This window comes from Quercus lobata, chromosome 6 (genome assembly GCF_001633185.2).
Source record: "Quercus lobata isolate SW786 chromosome 6, ValleyOak3.0 Primary Assembly, whole genome shotgun sequence".
Taxonomy (NCBI): domain Eukaryota; kingdom Viridiplantae; phylum Streptophyta; class Magnoliopsida; order Fagales; family Fagaceae; genus Quercus; species Quercus lobata.
The window spans coordinates 41,704,119-41,723,893 of record NC_044909.1 but is presented as its reverse complement, the minus strand read 5'-3'; the positions used below and the strand labels follow the sequence as shown (position 1 = coordinate 41,723,893).

Here is a 19,775-nt window from a genome sequence, read left to right as displayed (position 1 = left end):
CCACTCGTCTAATGGGAGCTTGTATGGATCGAATCGGACGAGACCCGGTGGACATGTCGTCGGCGGCGGTGTTGGAGGAGGAGGAGGAGGAGGAGGAATGGTGGTCCTTTCTAGGCCTCGAAGCTCGCAGAAGGTTGGGCCGAAGCTTTCTGTTCCACCCCCCTTGAACTTGCCCTCCTTGCGAAAAGAACACGAGAGATTTGATCCGTTGGGATCAGTGGGAGGGCCTGCCAATGGGGTTTCGGGAAGTGGGCCGAGGCCAAGTTCGTCTGGGATGGGGTGGACGAAGCCCAGCACGATTGCTTTGCAAGAGAAAGAAGTGTCAAGTGATCATGGGAATGGAGCTGATGGAATTGACCAGGGTTTGCTTAATGTTGACGGGGCAAGTAAGGGGAGCAGTGTTTATTTGCCGCCTTCAGCTAGGTCAGGTATGGTGGGACCCTCGGCTTCTGCTTCAGCTCGAGCTCAACCACCAGTGGTGGAGAAAGCTGTGGTTTTGAGGGGTGAGGATTTTCCTTCTTTGCAGGCTTCTTTGCCTTCCACGGTAGGGCCTGTGCAGAAGCAAAAAGATGGATTGAATCAGAAACAGAAGCAAGTAGTTGGCGAGGAGTCTCCCATTGAAGAGAGTGATGGTTTGCGATTGAGCTCTCTTGTTGATATGCGGCCTCAAATGCAGTCGTCCCGTTATGCTGTTGGCAATGGTTTGATTGGTAATGGTGGTGAAAGTCACAGTTTCAGTGGTTCTCGGACATTGGAGCAGGCCCGGAAGAAGGAAGAGTTTTTTCCAGGTCCACTGCCACTTGTTCGGTTGAATCCTAGATCAGATTGGGCTGATGATGAGCGTGACACGAGTTTTGGTTTAATAGAACGGGGCAGAGACCATGGGTTTTCTAAGAGCGAAGCTTATTGGGAAAGAGATTTTGATATGCCCAGGGTTAGTGTTTTACCACACAAGCCGGTTCATAATCATTTTGACAGGTGGGGTCAGCGGGACAATGAAGCTGGAAAGGTTTCTTCCAGTGAAGTCCCTAAAGTGGACTCTTATGGCAGAGATTCTAGAATGCCTAGTGGAGAAGGGCGAGAAGGAAACTCATGGAGAAATGGCCCTCTTCCAAAAGATGGAGTTGGTGTTTCAGAAGTTGAAAGTGATAGAAATGGTATCCGTGCAAGGTCGTCTAGCCTACATAGAGAAACAATAAAGGAGAATAAGTACAGTCCATTGCCATTTCGTGAAAATACTAATGATGATAATGGAAGGAGAGATATCGGTTATGGACAGGGAGGCAGACAACCATGGAACAACACAGCAGATCTATATAGCAGCCGGGGGGCTGAAAGGAATACACGAGATCGGTACAGCAACGAACAACACAACAGATACAGGGGTGATGCTTTGCTGAATAACTCAGCATCAAAATCCTCATATTCTTTGGGTGGTAAAGGGCTTCCTGTTAATGATCCGCTACTCAATTTTGGTAGGGAGAAACGTTCATTCTCAAAGAGTGAAAAACCATATTTAGAAGACTTTGGAGCTACTGGTTATGATGGAGGGGATCCCTTCTCTGGGGGCCTTGTTGGGGTGGTTAAGAGGAAGAAAGATGTGCCTAAACAGACTGATTTTCATGATCCTGTTAGGGAATCTTTTGAGGCTGAACTTGAGAGAGTTCAGAAGATGCAAGAAGAGGAGAGGCAGCGCATCATTGAAGAGCAAGAAAGAACTTTGGAGCTAGCTCGAAGAGAAGAGGAGGAGAGAGTGCGGTTGGCTAGGGAACAGGAAGAAAGGCAGAGAAGATTGGAAGAGGAAGCCAGAGAGGCAGCATGGAGAGCAGAACAAGAACAGGTGGAAGCTTTGCAAAGAGCTGAAGAACTGAGGATAGCTAGGGAAGAGGAGAAACGAAGGATTCAAATGGAGGAAGAGAGGAGAAAACAGGCTGCTAAGCAAAAGCTCTTAGAATTGGAGGAAAGGATGGCGAAGAGACAGTCTGAAGTATCGAAGGTGGGTAGCAATTCTCCAACTGCTGCAGATGAGAAAATGTCTGGCATGTTAAAAGAGAAAGATGCCTCCAGGGTGGCAGACTTGGGTGATTGGGAAGATGGTGAAAGAATGGTGGAGAGGATCACCACTTCAGCATCTTCTGATTCATCCACTCTTAATAGGTCCTTTGAGGTTGGTTCTAGGCCTCACTTTTCTGGTGATTCTTCCACCTTTATGGACAGAGGAAAACCTGTTAATTCATGGAGAAGAGATGTGTATGAGAATGGGAGCAGCCCAAACTTCCTTATCCAAGACCAGGAGAATGGTCACCATAGTCCCAGGAGAGATGCATCTGTTGGTCGGAGATCATTTTCTAGGAAAGAGTTCTATGGAGGAGCTGGGCTTATGTCTTCTAGGACTAATCATAGAGGTGGTGTTCCAGAGCCTCATGTGGATGATTTCTCTCATCTGAGAGGGCAGAGGTGGAACCTTTCTGGGGATGGGGATCATTATGGAAGAAACACAGAGGTTGACTCTGAATATCAAGAGAATCTTGTTGAAAAATTTGGTGATGCTGGATGGGGCCAAGGTCGTCTTCGTGGTAACCCTTATCCTCAATATTCTGAACGATTGTATCCAAATGCTGAGGCAGATGGGCCTTATTCCTTTGGGAGGTCAAGATATTCCATGAGGCAGCCTCGTGTTCTTCCCCCTCCATCACTAGCTCCTGTGCACAAGACCACCTACAGGGTTGAGAATGAACGTCCCGGTCCTTCTACTTTTCTGGAAGATGAGATGCAGTACAATCGTGCAGCACGAAGTGAACCTAACATGCAGATTGGGTATAGTGATGGTTGTCAAGAGAATCTTGGACAGCCTGAATTAATTAATGTTCAGCAACAGAATACTGAGAACGAGGAGCAAAAGCTGGATGATAACGCTACACTGAGGTGTGATTCACAGTCTTCACTCTCTGTTTCAAGCCCTCCTAATTCTCCGACTCATCTGTCTCATGATGATTTGGATGAATCTGGAGATTCTGCAGTGGTATCAGCTGCTGGAGAAGGCAAAGATGTTTCTCTGTCAGAACAGGAGAGTGAGCCTGTTGCCTTACCCACCAAAGCTGAGAATGAGAATATGATGATTGCCTCAAGTGCTGGTTCTACAGGTGATGATGAAGAATGGACCATAGAGAATGATGAACATTTGCAGGAGCAAGAAGAATATGATGAGGATGAAGATGGATACCAGGAGGAAGATGAAGTACATGAAGGAGATGATGAGAATATTGACCTGGACCCGAAGTTTGAAGATATGCATCTTGAGGAGAAAGGGTCATCCCACATGATGGAAAATTTGGTTTTAGGCTTCAATGAGGGTGTTGAAGTTGGGATGCCAAATGATGAGTTTGAAAAAACTTCTAGGAATGAAGAAAGTGTTTTTGTAATACCACAGAGATCCACGGGCTCTGTCGAAGAATCTGAATCTTTTGATGGAAGTTGCTGTGATAGACTAGCCCTTCAACCTGTGGATGTTAATCCTCCAGTGAGCATTGATGATTCTTCCAGAATGTTCCAGGAAACTGAGAAGGCAATGCAGGATTTGGTTATTCAGCCAAATAATGCGCCTCATTCGTCAGCAGCATCTGAGATTATAGATGATGTGGAGGCTTCTAGCAGCTCTGGTATGTCTGCTCACCATCCTGCCCCTTCTTCAATCAAGTTGGCCTCACATTCTTCGTCTGGTCAGACTGTCATGTCTACTGTACCTGCTGTACCGGGTCAAGCTGAGGTGCCTGTTAAACTTCAATTTGGGCTGTTTTCTGGTCCTTCCCTGATACCATCTCCTGTTCCAGCCATACAGATTGGCTCAATTCAGATGCCTCTTCATCTGCATCCGCAGGTTGGCACATCCCTTACCCACATGCACCCATCTCAGCCTCCTATCTTCCAGTTTGGTCAGCTTAGGTATACATCTCCTATATCTCAGGGAGTACTGCCATTGGCTCCTCAATCCATGTCATTTGTTCCACCCAATGTTCCAGCCAGTTTTCCTGTAAATCAAAACCCAGGAGGTTCTCTGCCAATTCAACCTGTTCAAGACACTTCTGTTTATAATCTTATGAAGTATGATGCTACATCTCTTTCGATGGATAACCAACCAGGTCTTGTTTCAAGGCACTTAGATCTATCCCAAGGGAGTTTATCAAAAGCGGGAAATTTGTTGCCTGCAAGAGAAAATTATGGAAACACTGGTAAGATGCAGCAGGGTCAAGCAGAGACTTCTCATTTTGGTGATAATCACAATGCTAGGTCTGAATCAAGTTATCAGGTGGAAGATCAAGGGCATCATAATTCTGTTGTGAAGAATTATAATTCCTTATCCAACAGGAGAGAATTAGAAAGGCAGCCTCAACATTGGACAGCGTCATCTCAGCTAAAAGAAAAAGATTTAAGTGGGTCAAAGCCTCAAGGACCAATTTCTGGTGGCAGAGGGAAAAGATATGTCTTCACTGTGAAAAATTCTGGCTCAAATCCACCTCCTGATGCTTCTCGCACAGACTCTGGTGGATTCCAAAGGAGGCCCCGACGTAATATTCCCCGCACTGAGTTTCGAGTTCGAGAAAGTGCTGATAAGCGGCAATCAACTGCTTTGGTTTCATCTAACCACATTGGGATGGATGAGAAGTCGAATACCAATGGAAAGGGTACAGAAATCTCAACTAGAAGTGTATCTAGGAAGGCTGTTGGGCCAAATAAGCAATTGAAACAGACATTAGTATCAGAAAGCTTGAGCTCAGGTCCATCTAGTTCACGGGATATGGATTCTGGAAGCAGAGCTGATAAGGGATCGGGAAAGGAAGCCTTGACAAAAAGTCAGAACATCCTACACTCAGGAGAGGGAAACCTTAAAAGGAATATTTGTTCTGAAGAGGATGTTGATGCTTCTTTGCAAAGTGGCATTGTGCGTGTTTTTGAGCAACCTGGCATAGAAGCTCCTAGTGATGAAGATGACTTCATTGAGGTGAGGTCAAAGAGGCAAATGCTGAATGACCGGCGTGAACAAAGAGAGAAAGAAATCAAAGCGAAGTCCCGGGGCTTGAAGGTTTAATTGCACTTTCATTTTCTATCTGTTCTCTTTTTTGCATTGCATGACTGTCTTGTTTACTTTAATGTGTTATCTTTGCCAGATGCTGCGTAAACCTCGTTCTACTTCACAGAGCACAATTGTCCCAGCCAAATCAAGTAAAATTTCTGCATCAATGAGTGGAGAAGCATCAAAGAGCCTTCGGCCTGACTTTGTTTCTTCTGAGGGACGCGGCTTAGCAAACATTGAGGTATCAGCTGGATATAACACTGCCATAGTCTCACAACCATTGGCTCCAATTGGGACTCCTGCTGTGAAAACTGATTCCCAAGCTGAAATGAGATCCCAGTCTATCAGGTATCTGGTTTTTTGAAAAAAATTTATGCTGCCAAGAGAATCTGAACAGAAACATGGAAATCTCTTGTTTCTTTCTTTAACAGGCCCCTACAAACTAGCTCCATTCCTGTAGTAAATGCTGGTGGAAAAAGCATTGGACCAGGACTGATATTTGAGAACAAAAATAAGGTCCCTGATAATGTTCAAACAGCATCTTTGGGGTCTTGGGGTAATTCACGGATTAATCAACAGGTATGCATCTTTACTACTGACCATTGTACTGTTCTAGCATTCAAATCCTAGCATCTCTAATGTTCCTAGTCAACTCTACTCTTTGCATGTATGTTAATATCTTTCTTTAGCTGAATTCAATCAATCTTGAGTAGAAAATTCCTCAAAAGAAAAAAAAAAATCACTAGATTAGAAAATAATTGGAGTTCTTCTATGTGAGGGTTCTGGAATACTCTTTGTTCATACTATTAAAATTCCTGACATCCTTACTCTGAACTGTACCGTGCTCTTTGCTGTTACCATTTGATGTTTCTTAAGTGAGGGCTCAGCTTGCTCAAGGTTATCTATTGGGAGTAAGACTTCGTGAAATTATCTTGTGTTTGGAAAAAATTGTGTTACATTAGTATGGACTTTTTTTGCTCAAAGAAAATATTTTGGACCTGGGTTAGCTGGCTATTTAATGGAATGTAAGGTTTTGCATATATTCTGTATATATTGTGTGCTGCATGAGTTTTTTCTTGTGATATATGGTTGCCAGAACGTGAGACTGATCATTTTACACTATTTGGGGCACCTAATGTAAGGTTTTGCATATATTTTGTAGATATTGTGTGTTGCTTGAGTTTTGTGTATGTGTGTAATGGATCTCCGTTAGTGAAAAGTTATTCATTGAAAGTTCTGTAGACTGGCAACTGACTACTGATTGTGAGAATCAACATAAGTCAATATAGCATGGGTTGTATCAGTATTTTTTTTGGGTGTGTGTGGTCCGTTTTTTGAGAGGGGGGGAAGTATTATTGAACCTTTGTGTAATCACACGGATTTATTTCTAGCTGGTTATACTTGTATCTGGTGTCATGTTTTGTAATAATTTGCTCATTATATCTCATGAGAATCTGAAACTGACTTATCTGGCAGGTTATGACCCTAACACAGACCCAACTTGATGAGGCTATGAAACCTGAACAATTTGATTCTCATGCTTCTGTTGGAGATCATAATAGCTCGGTTAGTGAGCCCACTATGCCGTCATCATCCATCTTGACAAAGGACAAGTCATTTTCTTCTGCTGCGAGCCCAATCAATTCCCTGCTTGCTGGGGAGAAAATCCAATTTGGTGAGCACATACTCTTGCAAACTTGAGAATATTCTTGGAATTGCAATTCTCCCACTTTCTAAAAGGAGATTATCTCTTTGAATTCAGGTGCAGTCACATCTCCAACAATTCTCCCTCCTAGCAGCCGTGCTGTTTCCCTTGGGATTGGTCCTCCGGGTCCATGTCGGTCAGACATCCAAATTCCTCACAATCTTCCTGGAGCTGAGAATGATTGTAGTCTTTTCTTTGAAAAAGAGAAACATACCCCTGAATCATGTGCTCACTTAGAGGATTGTGAAGCTGAAGCTGAAGCAGCTGCTTCAGCTGTTGCTGTTGCAGCCATCAGTAATGATGAGATCGTTGGAAATGGACTGGGCACTTGCTCTACCTCTGTGCCTGATACCAAAAATTTCAGACCAGATATTGATGGCTCTCTCTCTCTCCCCCCCCCCCCCCCCCCTTTTCCCCCTTCCCTCTATTGTAGTGTTAACATGGCTTATGCCATATTGAAGTGTATTTTTAATCATTGGCTGGTGTAGGAGGGGAGCAGCAATTAGCAAGTCAATCAAGGGCTGAAGAGTCTCTAAGTGTTGCTCTTCCTGCTGATCTCTCTGTCGAGACACCACCGATTTCCTTGTGGCCACCCTTACCAAGCCCACAGAATTCCTCAAGTCAGATGTTTTCACATTTTCCCGGAGGACCACCTTCTCATTTTCCCTTTTATGAGATGAACCATATGCTAGGGGGTCCTATCTTTGCTGCTTTTGGACCACATGATGAATCTTCATCTACCACTCAATCACAGTCCCAGAAGAGTAATGCATCAGCTACAGGGCCACTTGGGACCTGGCAACAATGCCATTCTGGTGTAGATTCATTCTATGGTCCCCCAGCAGGATTTACTGGCCCCTTCATCAGTCCTGGAGGCATACCAGGGGTTCAAGGCCCTCCACACATGTTTGTCTATAACCATTTTGCACCAGTTGGCCAATTTGGACAAGTTGGCATGAGTTTCATGGGTGCCACGTATATCCCATCTGGCAAGCAACCTGACTGGAAGCACAATCCTACATCGTCTGGTATGAGTGTGGGTGAGGGGGACATAAACAATTTGAATATGGCTTCTGCACAGCGCAATCCTTCCAACATGCCAGCTCCAATCCAGCATCTTGCCCCTGGGTCACCTCTCCTGCCAATGCCTTCTCCGATGGCCATGTTTGATGTTTCTCCTTTTCAGGTAAATGATTGGAATTGTGGTTCTGAAACTGTGTATGAGTATGAATGGCAGAATGAAAGCCCCTCAGTTCTCCCCCCCATCCCCTAACCAAAAAAGAAAAAAAAAAAAAATGAAAAAAACCCTCCAATCCAGCAGTATAATTCTTGAATAGGTACATACCCTACCTTTGGTAGCCCTCCTACCCTTTTTCATTGAGCCCAAAAAAAAAAAAAAAAAAAAAAATCTTGTATGGGTAGAAGACGTATAAGCAATGCCATTTTTGCTAGATTTGTCATATGTAAGACTTGTAAGTTGATAGGCACGATTTGGTGCAAGAAGATGGGTAAAAAAAGGAGGATTTTAATATATTTTGCTATCTTGTTTTTTAATAGTCACTGCTACTTTCCTTTCTGGCATTACTAACAGTTTGGTGAAAATCACTGTGCCCAGTCTTCTCCGGACTTGTCAGTCCAAGCTCGTTGGCAGCGCATTCCTGCTTCTTCTCTTCAGTCTCTTCCTCCAATAATGCCATTGCAAAAACCGGTAGAAGGTGTACCTACTTCTCAATTTAGCCATGGGCTTCCTGTTAACCAGACCTTCACTGCAAATAGATTCCATGACTCTAGAACTTCAACACCATCTGACAGCAACCGAAATTTCCCTGTGGCAACTGATGCAACTGTCACCCAATTGCCAGATGAACTAGGGTTAGTAGACCCATCAAGCTCCACTAGCACTGGGGCCCCAGCACAGGCTGTGGTCACTCATAGCTCATCTATAAGCACCATGGCAGATGCTGGCAAGACTGATGTTCAGCCTGGCAGTGGCAGCAACAGCAGTGGCCAGAACACAAGCTCCACTTATAAGTCTCAGTCGTCTCACCACAAGAATACGTCTGCCCACCCATACAGTCATTCCTCAGGGTACAATTATCAAAGAGGTGGGGTTTCTCAGAAGAATAGTTCAGGGACAGAATGGTCACATCGCCGAATGGGGTTTCAAGGAAGGAACCAGTCTTTGGGTCCAGAAAAAAGCTTTCCGTCCTCGAAGATGAAGCAAATTTATGTGGCTAAACAGACTACAAGTGGGACATCAGCAATGTCATGAGCATAAAAGATTTGAAGCATTTCTCAGAATGAAAATTTTGATTTACTTTTTTCAGCAACTATTGTATTGGTAGCGTCCAATTAGTGTTGAGATGTGGCTTTTTGTTCACTAGAATCTATAGATCTATATGGTGGTTTTCCAATTGAAGGTTGCAGAACTGGGTGGTAAATACCTAGTTTTAAACTTGTAGGTGTTTCAGTTAGGACGGGATAAGTACAGTGTTGTATTTGTTGATAGGCACTGTTAGCAGCTTGGTTCCTAACAGTAAGTCATGCTCCATCATGTATGTTGGCTGCAAACCACATTATCAATATCTTGGGATTGATGTATTAAATTTTTATTAATGATCCAATGTAATACTTTTTGTTTGTTAGTAATGATAAACTCAGGCTATTTTGGGAGGCTTGCCTCCCATTGATTTTCCTTTCACCTTTTTCGGTCTTACTCCTTTTGTTCTGTTTTTGTATGTGAGGAGAAATTAGATTTTGGATCAACATATCCAGAGATGATGAGGATGATCTGTTATTGTACTTTTCGCACTAACATTGGCAGCTCAAATTTTCGGCATAATAAGAGTATATCCGGCAGATTTTTCATATTTTTGTACTTGGAGAATGAACAGTAGTATTTAGTTTTTACCTATTTATTTTTTTAAATACACTTTCTAACAGATTCGATATCTCATTCTCTATTTCATTTAAATATTATTTTTTCATTCATTGGTTTTTTTTTTAATCATCATTTATTTTTTTTTAACAACTATATTTTTCAATCAGAAGTGTTATGTTTACAACATTTTACGTAATACTTTCACAACAAAATTTATGTGGAAAGTTGTTACTAGTTCTAATTTGAACCCACTATTAAAATTATTTTTTTATTCTCCAATATTAACTAATAACAATTTGTTACTTAAAATTTATTGTGAAAATATTGTGGTAGTATTTTTCAATTAAGATTTTTTTATTTTTTATATTATTTCTATCTTTCATTTCATTTTCATCCATACACGTTTTATTCTTTTTCTTTTTTTTCTCCTCCACACAAGTGCCCAGTGTCCACTCCTATCTCTATCTCCCTTCTTTTATTTTCTTTTTCACCTCAAGAACGTTCCAGCAACCACATTTACTTCACATCAGAGAGAGAGAGAGAGAGAGAGAGAGAGAGAGAGAGAGAGAGAGAGGAGAGAGAGAGAGAGAGAGAGAGAGAGAGAGAGAGAGAGAGTCATGCTCGTCTGCCGCCCCACCGCTGGTGGAGATCGAGGTTGCCGAAAGGACAAAGCCGATGGAGATCGGCGTTCATCATGCAGCACTACCACGTCTACCGCCCCACCGCCACTCATCCTCCTCCCCACCACCAGGCTGGGTCAGATCGGCTTGTTATTTTCTCTCTTTTTTTTTTTCTTTTTTTTTCTTCATATTTGCTTGTTCTGATTCAACTTCATTTTAAGAATTGGATTTTATTTTGTGTTTGGATTATGTGAGAAACGGAGAGAATGAGAAAAAAAAAAAAGAAATCTGGAGGAGAGAGAAAGAATTGATATAATAGTAGTTGGTATAATTTTTTAAGTACAAAAATTGATTTGGAGTTGCTACAGTGTTCTCTAGATTAAGAGAACTACCGTAGCAACTCAAAAAGAAATTGGAAAAGTTGTGTTTAGAAATGCTATTGGAGCGTGAACAGTGAGTTTTTTTGGAGAAGTAGTAAAGATAGAGCATCTATAAGAGATGCTCTAAGAATCTAACATTGATATTTCAGCCAACTCTTTTCAAAAAAAAAAAAAAAAAAAAAAACACCCCACATCCAACTCTTTTAAGTATTTTCTTCATCAACTTTTTATTATTTCTTCCCATGGTCATGGGCTGAACACCAATTGAGTCGGGCCGATCTGCCAAACGCTGGTGGTTGGAGTACTAAATCTAAATCGCCCCCTTTCCTACATAGAAAAATATGTTTCAAAATTGTCAATATGTCAGACCAAATCAAATGATGCCATTTTGTGTCTCTAACGTAACTCTAAATAAAAATGCCACTCCATTCTCAATTTCAAGATACATAGTGGCAACTCTCTCAGCCACCGGTAAGATCCAAAGTGGCAAAGTCCACTCCCAACCTTAACCCTACCATTGATTCGTTGTCAATTTGCTGAGCTCCATCACTAGTCTGCAAGGTAACTAGGTAAATTTGCTTTGAAACATGGCTACAGCCTAGGTGTTCAACTTCTCCTCCTTGAAGTACTTGGACAACCTGTAGGTAATGACTAATGACCATCTTGTTTTGCACTGCCATATAGTGTGGCCATCTCCTGGCTCCTCATCTACCACAAAAACTCTTGCAAGTCCCTTTACTCCTCCAATGATAAGGTCGCCGCCAGCCAAGAACCTTAACCAAACCTCGTCATCTTTGTCATTTTGCTCCTCCGTCGCAAATGTCAAAATCAATACCAACAAGTTGAAGATGAAGAAGATGGATTGCATGTACAGCAATCCAAAGGAGTCGAGCTGCAAGTTCAAGTCTGAGAGAGAGAGAGAAAAAAAAATTGGATCACCTAAGTACCAATAAGCTTATAGTACTAGAATAATAAGTATGTCATCAACTAATTGTTTAAATTTAAGTTTTTGTAAATTTGCACCAAAAAAAGAAAAAGAAAAAGAAAAAATCAAATCCTGACTCCGTTACTAACTAAAAAAGATGAAGTTTTTCTTGGTGGGTGCAACTTCTTGAAGATTGAATGTGCTATTGCTAGTTGTGCATTTTGATAGCTAGGCTCCTTTTACATACGTAGATGTAGTGAAGTTACTTATTCAAAACCAAAACTAACATAGAAGGAAATCTCTTATTGTTAATATTGTTCAGAACTGATCTTGTCAACTATGAGATTCAGTTTTTTGTCCCCAAATATCCATTGTAGGTGCTAATCTTGGAATGACTGGAAAATTGATTTCTACACCGTTTGAAGCAATAGATGTAGGTCTTGGCACATATTTGGCTCCATCTGGTGGTTATAACACTAAATATGAAATTCAAATGTTTGTTTTTGATGCAAGTCTATAGTATATATGTCTTGTGATTCAGGATTCATTTCCTCTCATGTTTATTGACTTAAAATATTTGAAAAAAAAGTGTTTGTGCAAAAGTTGTTCCTTTAGCAGTGTCAAGTGGGATATACAACTTTACCAATTGAAAAAAATAAAATAAAACAAAAACATCTGATCCAACTACAAGACAAAATCTCTTAAGAAAAATATCCCGCATGGAGCCCATCGCTTTAAGAAGCATACAGCAACATTTCCAATTTTTTTGTAGTAGTAACAAATTGGTCGCTTTCTTCAGCAGATGAAGAACACGCGGCCACAAAGTCTTGGATGAGTTATTGAAAGGAACACTAGTGAAGATCTCAGATATGATAGAATGAGGTATTTCTATCTCCGATGGCGATGAAGATAACCGATCGACTCATATGAGGTACCTCTGTTTCGATGAACATACCAATTGGGTTTTTTCAACTTCAGGGTCGAGATATAATTCTCGTTTATCTTTGCAATTTAGAATATTTCAAACTAAATAAAAGTCACTTTTTTTTCTTGAAATATATCTGTTTCTCCATCAGTACGCGGCGGCTCTTGGTTGTGTCAGCACTCACCAACCAACTATACTAAATTGAAGTTGTTTCTGTGGGATTAGGACAATACGGGATTACGGGTCGTACTTGTGATGTATCAGTTTGGATGATCAACCTTCTTGTTTGTTCTTTTAAAGTTCAAACGAATTAATTGGTTATAACAGTCAACTACGAAATTGGAAAATACTGAGGAAAGCTGTGAATCAGAAAATCAGAATGTCTGGCTCCAACTTTGGACCCCCATTTGAGCCTCTTTATCTTTATGTCTGACCCTGTTTTAATATATATTTTTTCTTTATTGAATTTCAATTCTCTAATTTTATTACAATACTCGATTATGATTTTTTTTTTCCTAACAACTACAGATTTTAAAGAAATATATACAATTACTTTCATCTGATTTCCCGCTCTAATAACAAGCGGAATTTTTTATATTAAAAAATAAATTGATAAAAAAAAAAACCGTAATTTCTCTATATTATGGACGAAATGGGCACGATTTAATACGAAGATCATATATTTCCCTAAAGTCTACATTATTTGATGCCCTATTTCTACCATAATCTAATCTAAATTCTCTAGCTCAGCTGCAGGGTGAGCTTACTGCACAAACTAATCCTTCAATAACTGTTCAAGTTCCTCCGACATAAGTGAATCCCAAAGCTCATTCTCTTTGTCACTGCTTTCAGGCATTTCCACAATCTGTGTCTCCGCAATAACATTTGGATTAACCTCGTGCTTGTGAACCTGTTCGTGAAGCTGATCTTCTACCACATAGTCTGACAATGGAAAATTAAGCTTGGCTCTGGGTCCATGGAAATCGATGGCAGCCTTATCATAAGCCCTGGCAGCTTCCTCCGCCGTCGGGAACGTACCTAGCCACTTGCGCTTCGCTTTCCTTGGGTCTCGAATCTCAGACGCCCATTTCCCCCAAGGCCTCAGCCTCACTCCCCTGTATTTCTTCTCATTGTTATCATTGTTCTTCTTCTTCATCGAGCTCCTCTTGGTGCTGGTGCTGGTGCTGGTGCTGGCCCCGCTAGTTGAAGCCAATGAGGACGTGGCTGATGTAGGCGGCGGGAGTACTGGTTTCTGTTGTAATAGTTGAAAGTGTTGTGGGGTGAGACCTTGAATGCCGCCAGTTGTAACGTGCTTGAGAACTGAGACCATAATGTCGTGTTCTTGTTCCTCTGTTATTCTTGACCTCCAAGGACACCACATATAAATACTGCTTGCATAAAAATCATCCATGTATCACGTAGTGGCTTCCGGAATTCGGACAAATTGATAAATTTTCCTTAATTAGAAAGAGGGAGAGAGAGAGATCCTTCTTGAGTTTCGAAATTCGATTCGAAGTCAGCGGGGATAGTCCTGTTGGCAAAGGTTTATATAGGGGGAATGACGTCCACTGTCCACGTGGCTTCCAGCTTGCACGCTTTAGTTTGCTTACGCGGTGCACTTATTTTTGTTGTTTAAAATTCAATGCCCCCGACAGCTGTTTTTTAGAGGTAGATTCATTCCACAAAGGTGAATGATCAAATATTTTAGCAGTTAAATTAACTGGAGTTCTTTTTATCTTATTTTATTTTATTTTTTTTTTTTTTTTGTCACATTAGAAATGCTACTATGCACAATAAATATTACAAAATTTGATAGGTTTTTATGTTTGAATCTACCATTATTGGCATTACTGTTTTTTTTTTTTTTTTTTTTTTTTTTTACCATTATTGGCATTACATTTGTTTTGTTTTTTTTTTTTTTATTTTATTTTTTTTTACCACTAACATTTTGCAACATTAACAATTGTCAATTTTTTTGTGTTTGTAAACATCTTTTTTCATGTATGACACATGAAACTTGTAAATGAATAATTTTTTTTTAAAAAAAAAAAATCTAGAATCACACTTTTTTATGCTACAACTATAACATGGTAAGTTGTGTATGATGGGAAAAAAATTATGAGTGTATGTAAAAGTAGCATCCAGCCGGCCAAACTTTAACCACGCCGCCCCCATTCGAACTGAGTCTTCCAGTCTTCTGTGCCATCCAACTTGCCTCTCTTAAAGGCTAGACCCAAGTCATCTTCGAAAGTGACTCCAGAGAATGCATTTAACCCGTCATATCTGGTTTGCATCATAATTGGTCCACTAACAGTGTCTTTAGCTTAGCTGAATCGTTTAGTAGACGCTCTTTCTCTTGGGTTAGGAGATCCAATAATTTTGCTGCTCATTTTCTTTGGTTAGGAGATCTATTAATTTTCCTGCCCATATTGCAGCTAGAATTCCTATCTCCAATGTGTTTCTATCTATTATAATAATAATAATAATAATAATAATAATAATAAGGGTTATGTTAATGAGTGGCCTTAAGGCATTAGTTAATAATTCATTTTAGATTGGGGTGAAAATGGGGCAGGGCGGGGGCAAAGGATTGAGTCTTTGTCCCCACACCGTATGGTTTTGTCTTGTCCCATCCCCGCTCCATCCTGTCCTGCATGATGGAGAAAACTTTCTCTCTCCATCCCTGCCCCTTAGGCCCCGTCCCACCCCGCATAACTCTACTTTTTGTTAATTTGTCCTACAACTAGTACAATTTTTTTAATAAAACCTATTTCATTAATAAAAATATACTTGAAATTACAACTAAATTTATCCCATCAAGTCAAATCAATTTTTAGAAAAACTTGAATAATATATCCAAGTGTTTAACATGACAAAAAATTAAATTAAAAAAAAAATCTCATAGTATAACACATAACAAAATAAAGGTAGAGAACCACATTGAGTAGAATAAAATAAGCTAATATTGATTTGGTTGTTTAAATAGTAGAGTTTTAGGGTATGAAAAATTTATAATTACAATCCTTAAAAACGTGGGGCGGGGACGAGGAGGGGTAGGGAAAACCCACGCAGAGTGAAGCGAGGAGAGGCGGGGTAAGCAGGGCTGGGAAAAATTGTCATCCTTAATTTTAGAAAAATTTTGACATCACTTTTATGGGAAATGGAAAAAATTGTCAAAATATTAATTGTTTTTTTCTTTTTTTTCTTATAAAAACTTTCTTTAAATAAATTGTTAATCAATTCCTTAAAGATATCCGTTAGCATTTCCCTAATAATAATAAAATGATATTTTATACATTTAAAAAAAAAATAAATGTCAAAATATTCATAGATATCCAAAAAAAGCACCTACAACCACAATAAATTTGTGCTATAAGCCAATGAAATATTAATCAATGTATTTTCTTTATTGAAAACATGTATTATAGCTCACAATTGAGCATTTATTAATTCTTAACTTGTGCATTTAGAGCATTAGTATTGGTGGTGCTAAAAATAGCAATATAGTTTTTTAGTACCACAAAATACAAATTTATGACTACATTGGTGGAGCTAAAGCCAAATAATTTAGTTCCACAACTACTTTGGCTGTGCATTGTAGCTCATAGGGAAAAAATAAGAAGTATTACTAAATTGTGTCTTTACACTACGTTATACTAATATATTATTTTATTCATGTGTTCACACTGTTTTGTAGTTAATATATTATTTTTTTTAGTGGATATATTATTTTATTGTGTTGAAAATTAGAATAAAACTATTGATGTTGGACATTTTATAAAGTAAAAAGGTAAAATAGATAAAGTAATTTTTTTGTGAAATCATATTGCTTAATTTATGATTTTACCAATGTAAATGATCTTAAGCATTAAAAAAAAATAAAAATAAAAATAATCTAAAGAAGAATAAAAAGAAAGGAAAGATAGATGTATCCATCTTGAGTTTAAATTCGCACTTTTCTGAGCTTGCGTTCCAGGAGCCCAGGAGACGTTGACTTTATCAAATTTTTTTTTTTTTTTGGGTATTACACTTAGGTGCGGGTGAAAAAGTCGGTAGCTTATGACATTATCACTTACGTCCTGACTAGTGATTGATGAAAGACAAAGCTGAGATAATCACGCGCCCTCTGGATTCTGGCACCAGGGACAAAAATCCACACGTTACTCTCCATCCCAGATTCCCAACCATGCCAAATCTGTCTTCTTTTACGAACCAGTCTAAAGGATCAAGCAACATATTCCTTTTCTTTGACCGTAAGAGAGCATCTAGAAAATGCAAAAAAAAAAAAAATATATATATATATATATATATTGAATATTTAAATACTATTTTATTTATTTTACTAATTTATTTTACAATTCACTTTATATTTTAATTTTAATTTTTATATATAATTCAATAAAATAGCAACTGAAAGGTATTTACACCTCTCAACACTAATGCTCTAACCATATGTTCTAATAAGATGCATTTTCTAATCCCCATATAACAACATTCCAACCTTTTCAATATTTTATCTAAAATACTATTTTTTTTCCACTACTTTATATTGGTTCTTGATTAATTACTTGGCTGACAGAATATATATATATATATATATATAATGAATAAGTGTTCGAATTATGCCCACAACAAATCAATTGATGTTTTAACTTAATAATAAACTCTTATCAAGAAGTTGACACCATAAGTTTAAATTATACAGTATTTATAAAAAACTACCTTATATAATGCTCTTTTTTAAAAAAAAAATACTATTTATTTATTTTGTTACAAACCTACTAGTCTACTACTATTTACTCTTCCAAAATGATTCCACTAATTGATCCCACAAGGAATGTATTGGTGCCTGCAATAGTATAAAAGTTACAATCCTTTCAAGAAAGATTTATGTTATAATTATTACAACTTTTGCTACATAAGTCTTAAAAATTGTTGTACCAACTTAAAATACCTTAAAAAATAGTTTTAAAAAATGCAATTAAGAAATGTATTTATTATGATGTTGATATGTTATGGTGACATTAATTTATATTAAAAAATTTATATTGCATCTACTCCCCCTTAATAAACAAAAGGTATTTACCTCTTAAAATTATAAAGTACAAGATTCATTTTGTCATGAATTTAATATTTAAAATAATATACAAAGATGTTGATGGCGAGGTTGCATTACATTAACCATATCTATTTTTTAAGATTTTTATAAGTCAACTAGTTGATGCTTCCCAGTATTTTCAACAAAAACATTTAGTGATCAAATTGCCAACCCTACTATAATTGTTGAAATTGTCAATGAAAAAATCATTTTTATTTAACTTCAATGTGTGGTCCCTATTGTATGCTAAATTCATATTTAAATATGTATGGGTTTTTCTAGGATACAAAAAAATTTCACAACATTTTTATAAAAAAAGTGAAGGATCAATCCATTATAGGTCAAAATAAAAAAAATTGAAAAGAAAAAAAGATCATAGTGAGACTCACCACAACTTATTATAAAAATATTGTGAGACTTTGGTTAGTTCTTAAAATTTTACAAAATGTATTAGGGGTGTAACTGATAAATTAAATTGCAAAAAATTTATTACTAAAAATTAAGTCACAACTTTTGTTAAAATTAATCATTTGACAGACCATGAGAATAGTAAAGAAAAAATTATGAGTAAGGTTGTGTTTTAGATTAGAATTTAAAGTTAGCTTATTTTACTATTTATCTTTGCTACTATTTATAAGTTTTACTATACTTTTTGATGCTATTTATGAAATTATTATATTATTTCAGTTAATTTTTAATTTTATTTATAACATTTTCAAGAAATTTTTTTTTTTTTTTTTTTTTTAAAATTTTAACCAAATAACTTGTTTCTAAATGTACTCTACCCTAGCTGTGGAGTTTACAAGAGGAGACCAAGTTAGACCATGTAGCTAGGCCTCACATAAATCAACTTGTGCATAACAACTGGATGACGTGACACATGAATGACTCTTACTAACCTAGTTGTGGAATTTACGGGAGGAAGTAACCTAGACGTGGAATGAGTAATTCTAGTGTTACATTCAATTACACAATTTTGTTCATAACTCGTTCATGTGATGAAATGTGGTTGGTAGAAGAGTAATTGTGGGTCCATATGCCACATCCTTTTACCAACCATAACTCATCTTATGGATGAATTATGGGCAAAGTTGTGTAATTGAGTTCTACAGTAGAATTTTTCATGTGGAATTCACAAGAGGATGAATGAGACCAATTAGTTAATGACTGGATGACGAGACACATGCATGTGTCTTCTTTTCAAATAAGTTAATGACTTGTAATAGTAATTAAAAAAATGAGGGATTAAGGGTACTGCAGCTAATGCAATTCACTTATTTTTTGTTTAATAAAAATTATTTTTGTTAATTTATTTTATTATTTAATTTAATTTTGCTACTTTTTATGAGTTTCATTGCACTTTTTGATACTATTTATGAGTCTCACTGTATTATTTCAGTTAAATTTTATCTATATTTATAGTATTTTCAGAAAAAAGTTTTTAGTAAAAACACAAAGGGTCTCACCTGATTGAGTGAAAAAAGTAACTTAAAAAACAATGCAAAACTGTGAATGATGAATTTTTATACCTAAATTATGTATTCAAAATAACTTACTAAACACTATCACATGTAAAAATGGATAATTTTTTCTATATTCAAATATAGAATTTAAATACAGAAAAGAGAAAATAAAAAATAAATACATAACTCTTTAGAACCAAATAGGGGCTTAGTTTTGAAAGCAATAGTGAAATTGCGTTCTATTTGTGTCAAAGAAAAAGACACTATGAGTTTGTTTGGATACCGTTTATTTTGTTGAAACTGAAAACTTATTACTGAAACCTAAAAATACTGTAGATAAAGGTAAAAGTTAGTTAAAATAGTACAGTGAGGGCTATGAATAGTGCCAAAAAGTGCAGTAAGGCCCATGAATAATTGCAAAATAAACTGATTAGTGAAATAATTTATAATTTTAATTCACATCCACACGCACACTATTTCACCCTCTTTTTCCTCGACGTCAAGCATTAAAAAAAGAAAAGAAAAGAAAAGGAAATTAATTGAAGAAAATGAACAAATCATGGTTACAGAATATGTAAGTAGGTAACCGACCATCTCAAAAACTGAAGACAATCCTCAAACCAATCATATAAAAAATACTAGGACATGGTTTATAAGAAAAACTAGGACATGATTGATTAGTCAAAGTAATAGCTGGTTTATTTGGG

General features: G+C 37.7%; 2 protein-coding genes across 2 annotated transcripts; one reads left to right on the top strand and one right to left on the bottom strand.

Moving 5' to 3' along the window:
* On the top strand, nucleotides 1-9,432 carry LOC115994337. Its single transcript, XM_031118428.1, has 7 exons — nucleotides 1-5,080; nucleotides 5,166-5,419; nucleotides 5,503-5,650; nucleotides 6,548-6,746; nucleotides 6,834-7,164; nucleotides 7,254-7,962; nucleotides 8,368-9,432. The coding sequence occupies exons 1-7, from the start codon at nucleotides 98-100 to the stop codon at nucleotides 9,046-9,048; spliced, it is 7,305 nt and encodes a 2,434-aa protein (XP_030974288.1). The 5' UTR covers nucleotides 1-97; the 3' UTR covers nucleotides 9,049-9,432.
* A 3,645-nt stretch (nucleotides 9,433-13,077) lies between these two features.
* Nucleotides 13,078-14,085, bottom strand: LOC115950876 (ethylene-responsive transcription factor ERF071-like). The gene has a single exon (XM_031068151.1). It carries the CDS (start codon nucleotides 13,916-13,918, stop codon nucleotides 13,283-13,285), a length of 636 nt encoding a protein of 211 aa, XP_030924011.1. The 5' UTR covers nucleotides 13,919-14,085; the 3' UTR covers nucleotides 13,078-13,282.
* Between the last annotated feature and the right edge of the window lie 5,690 nt (nucleotides 14,086-19,775).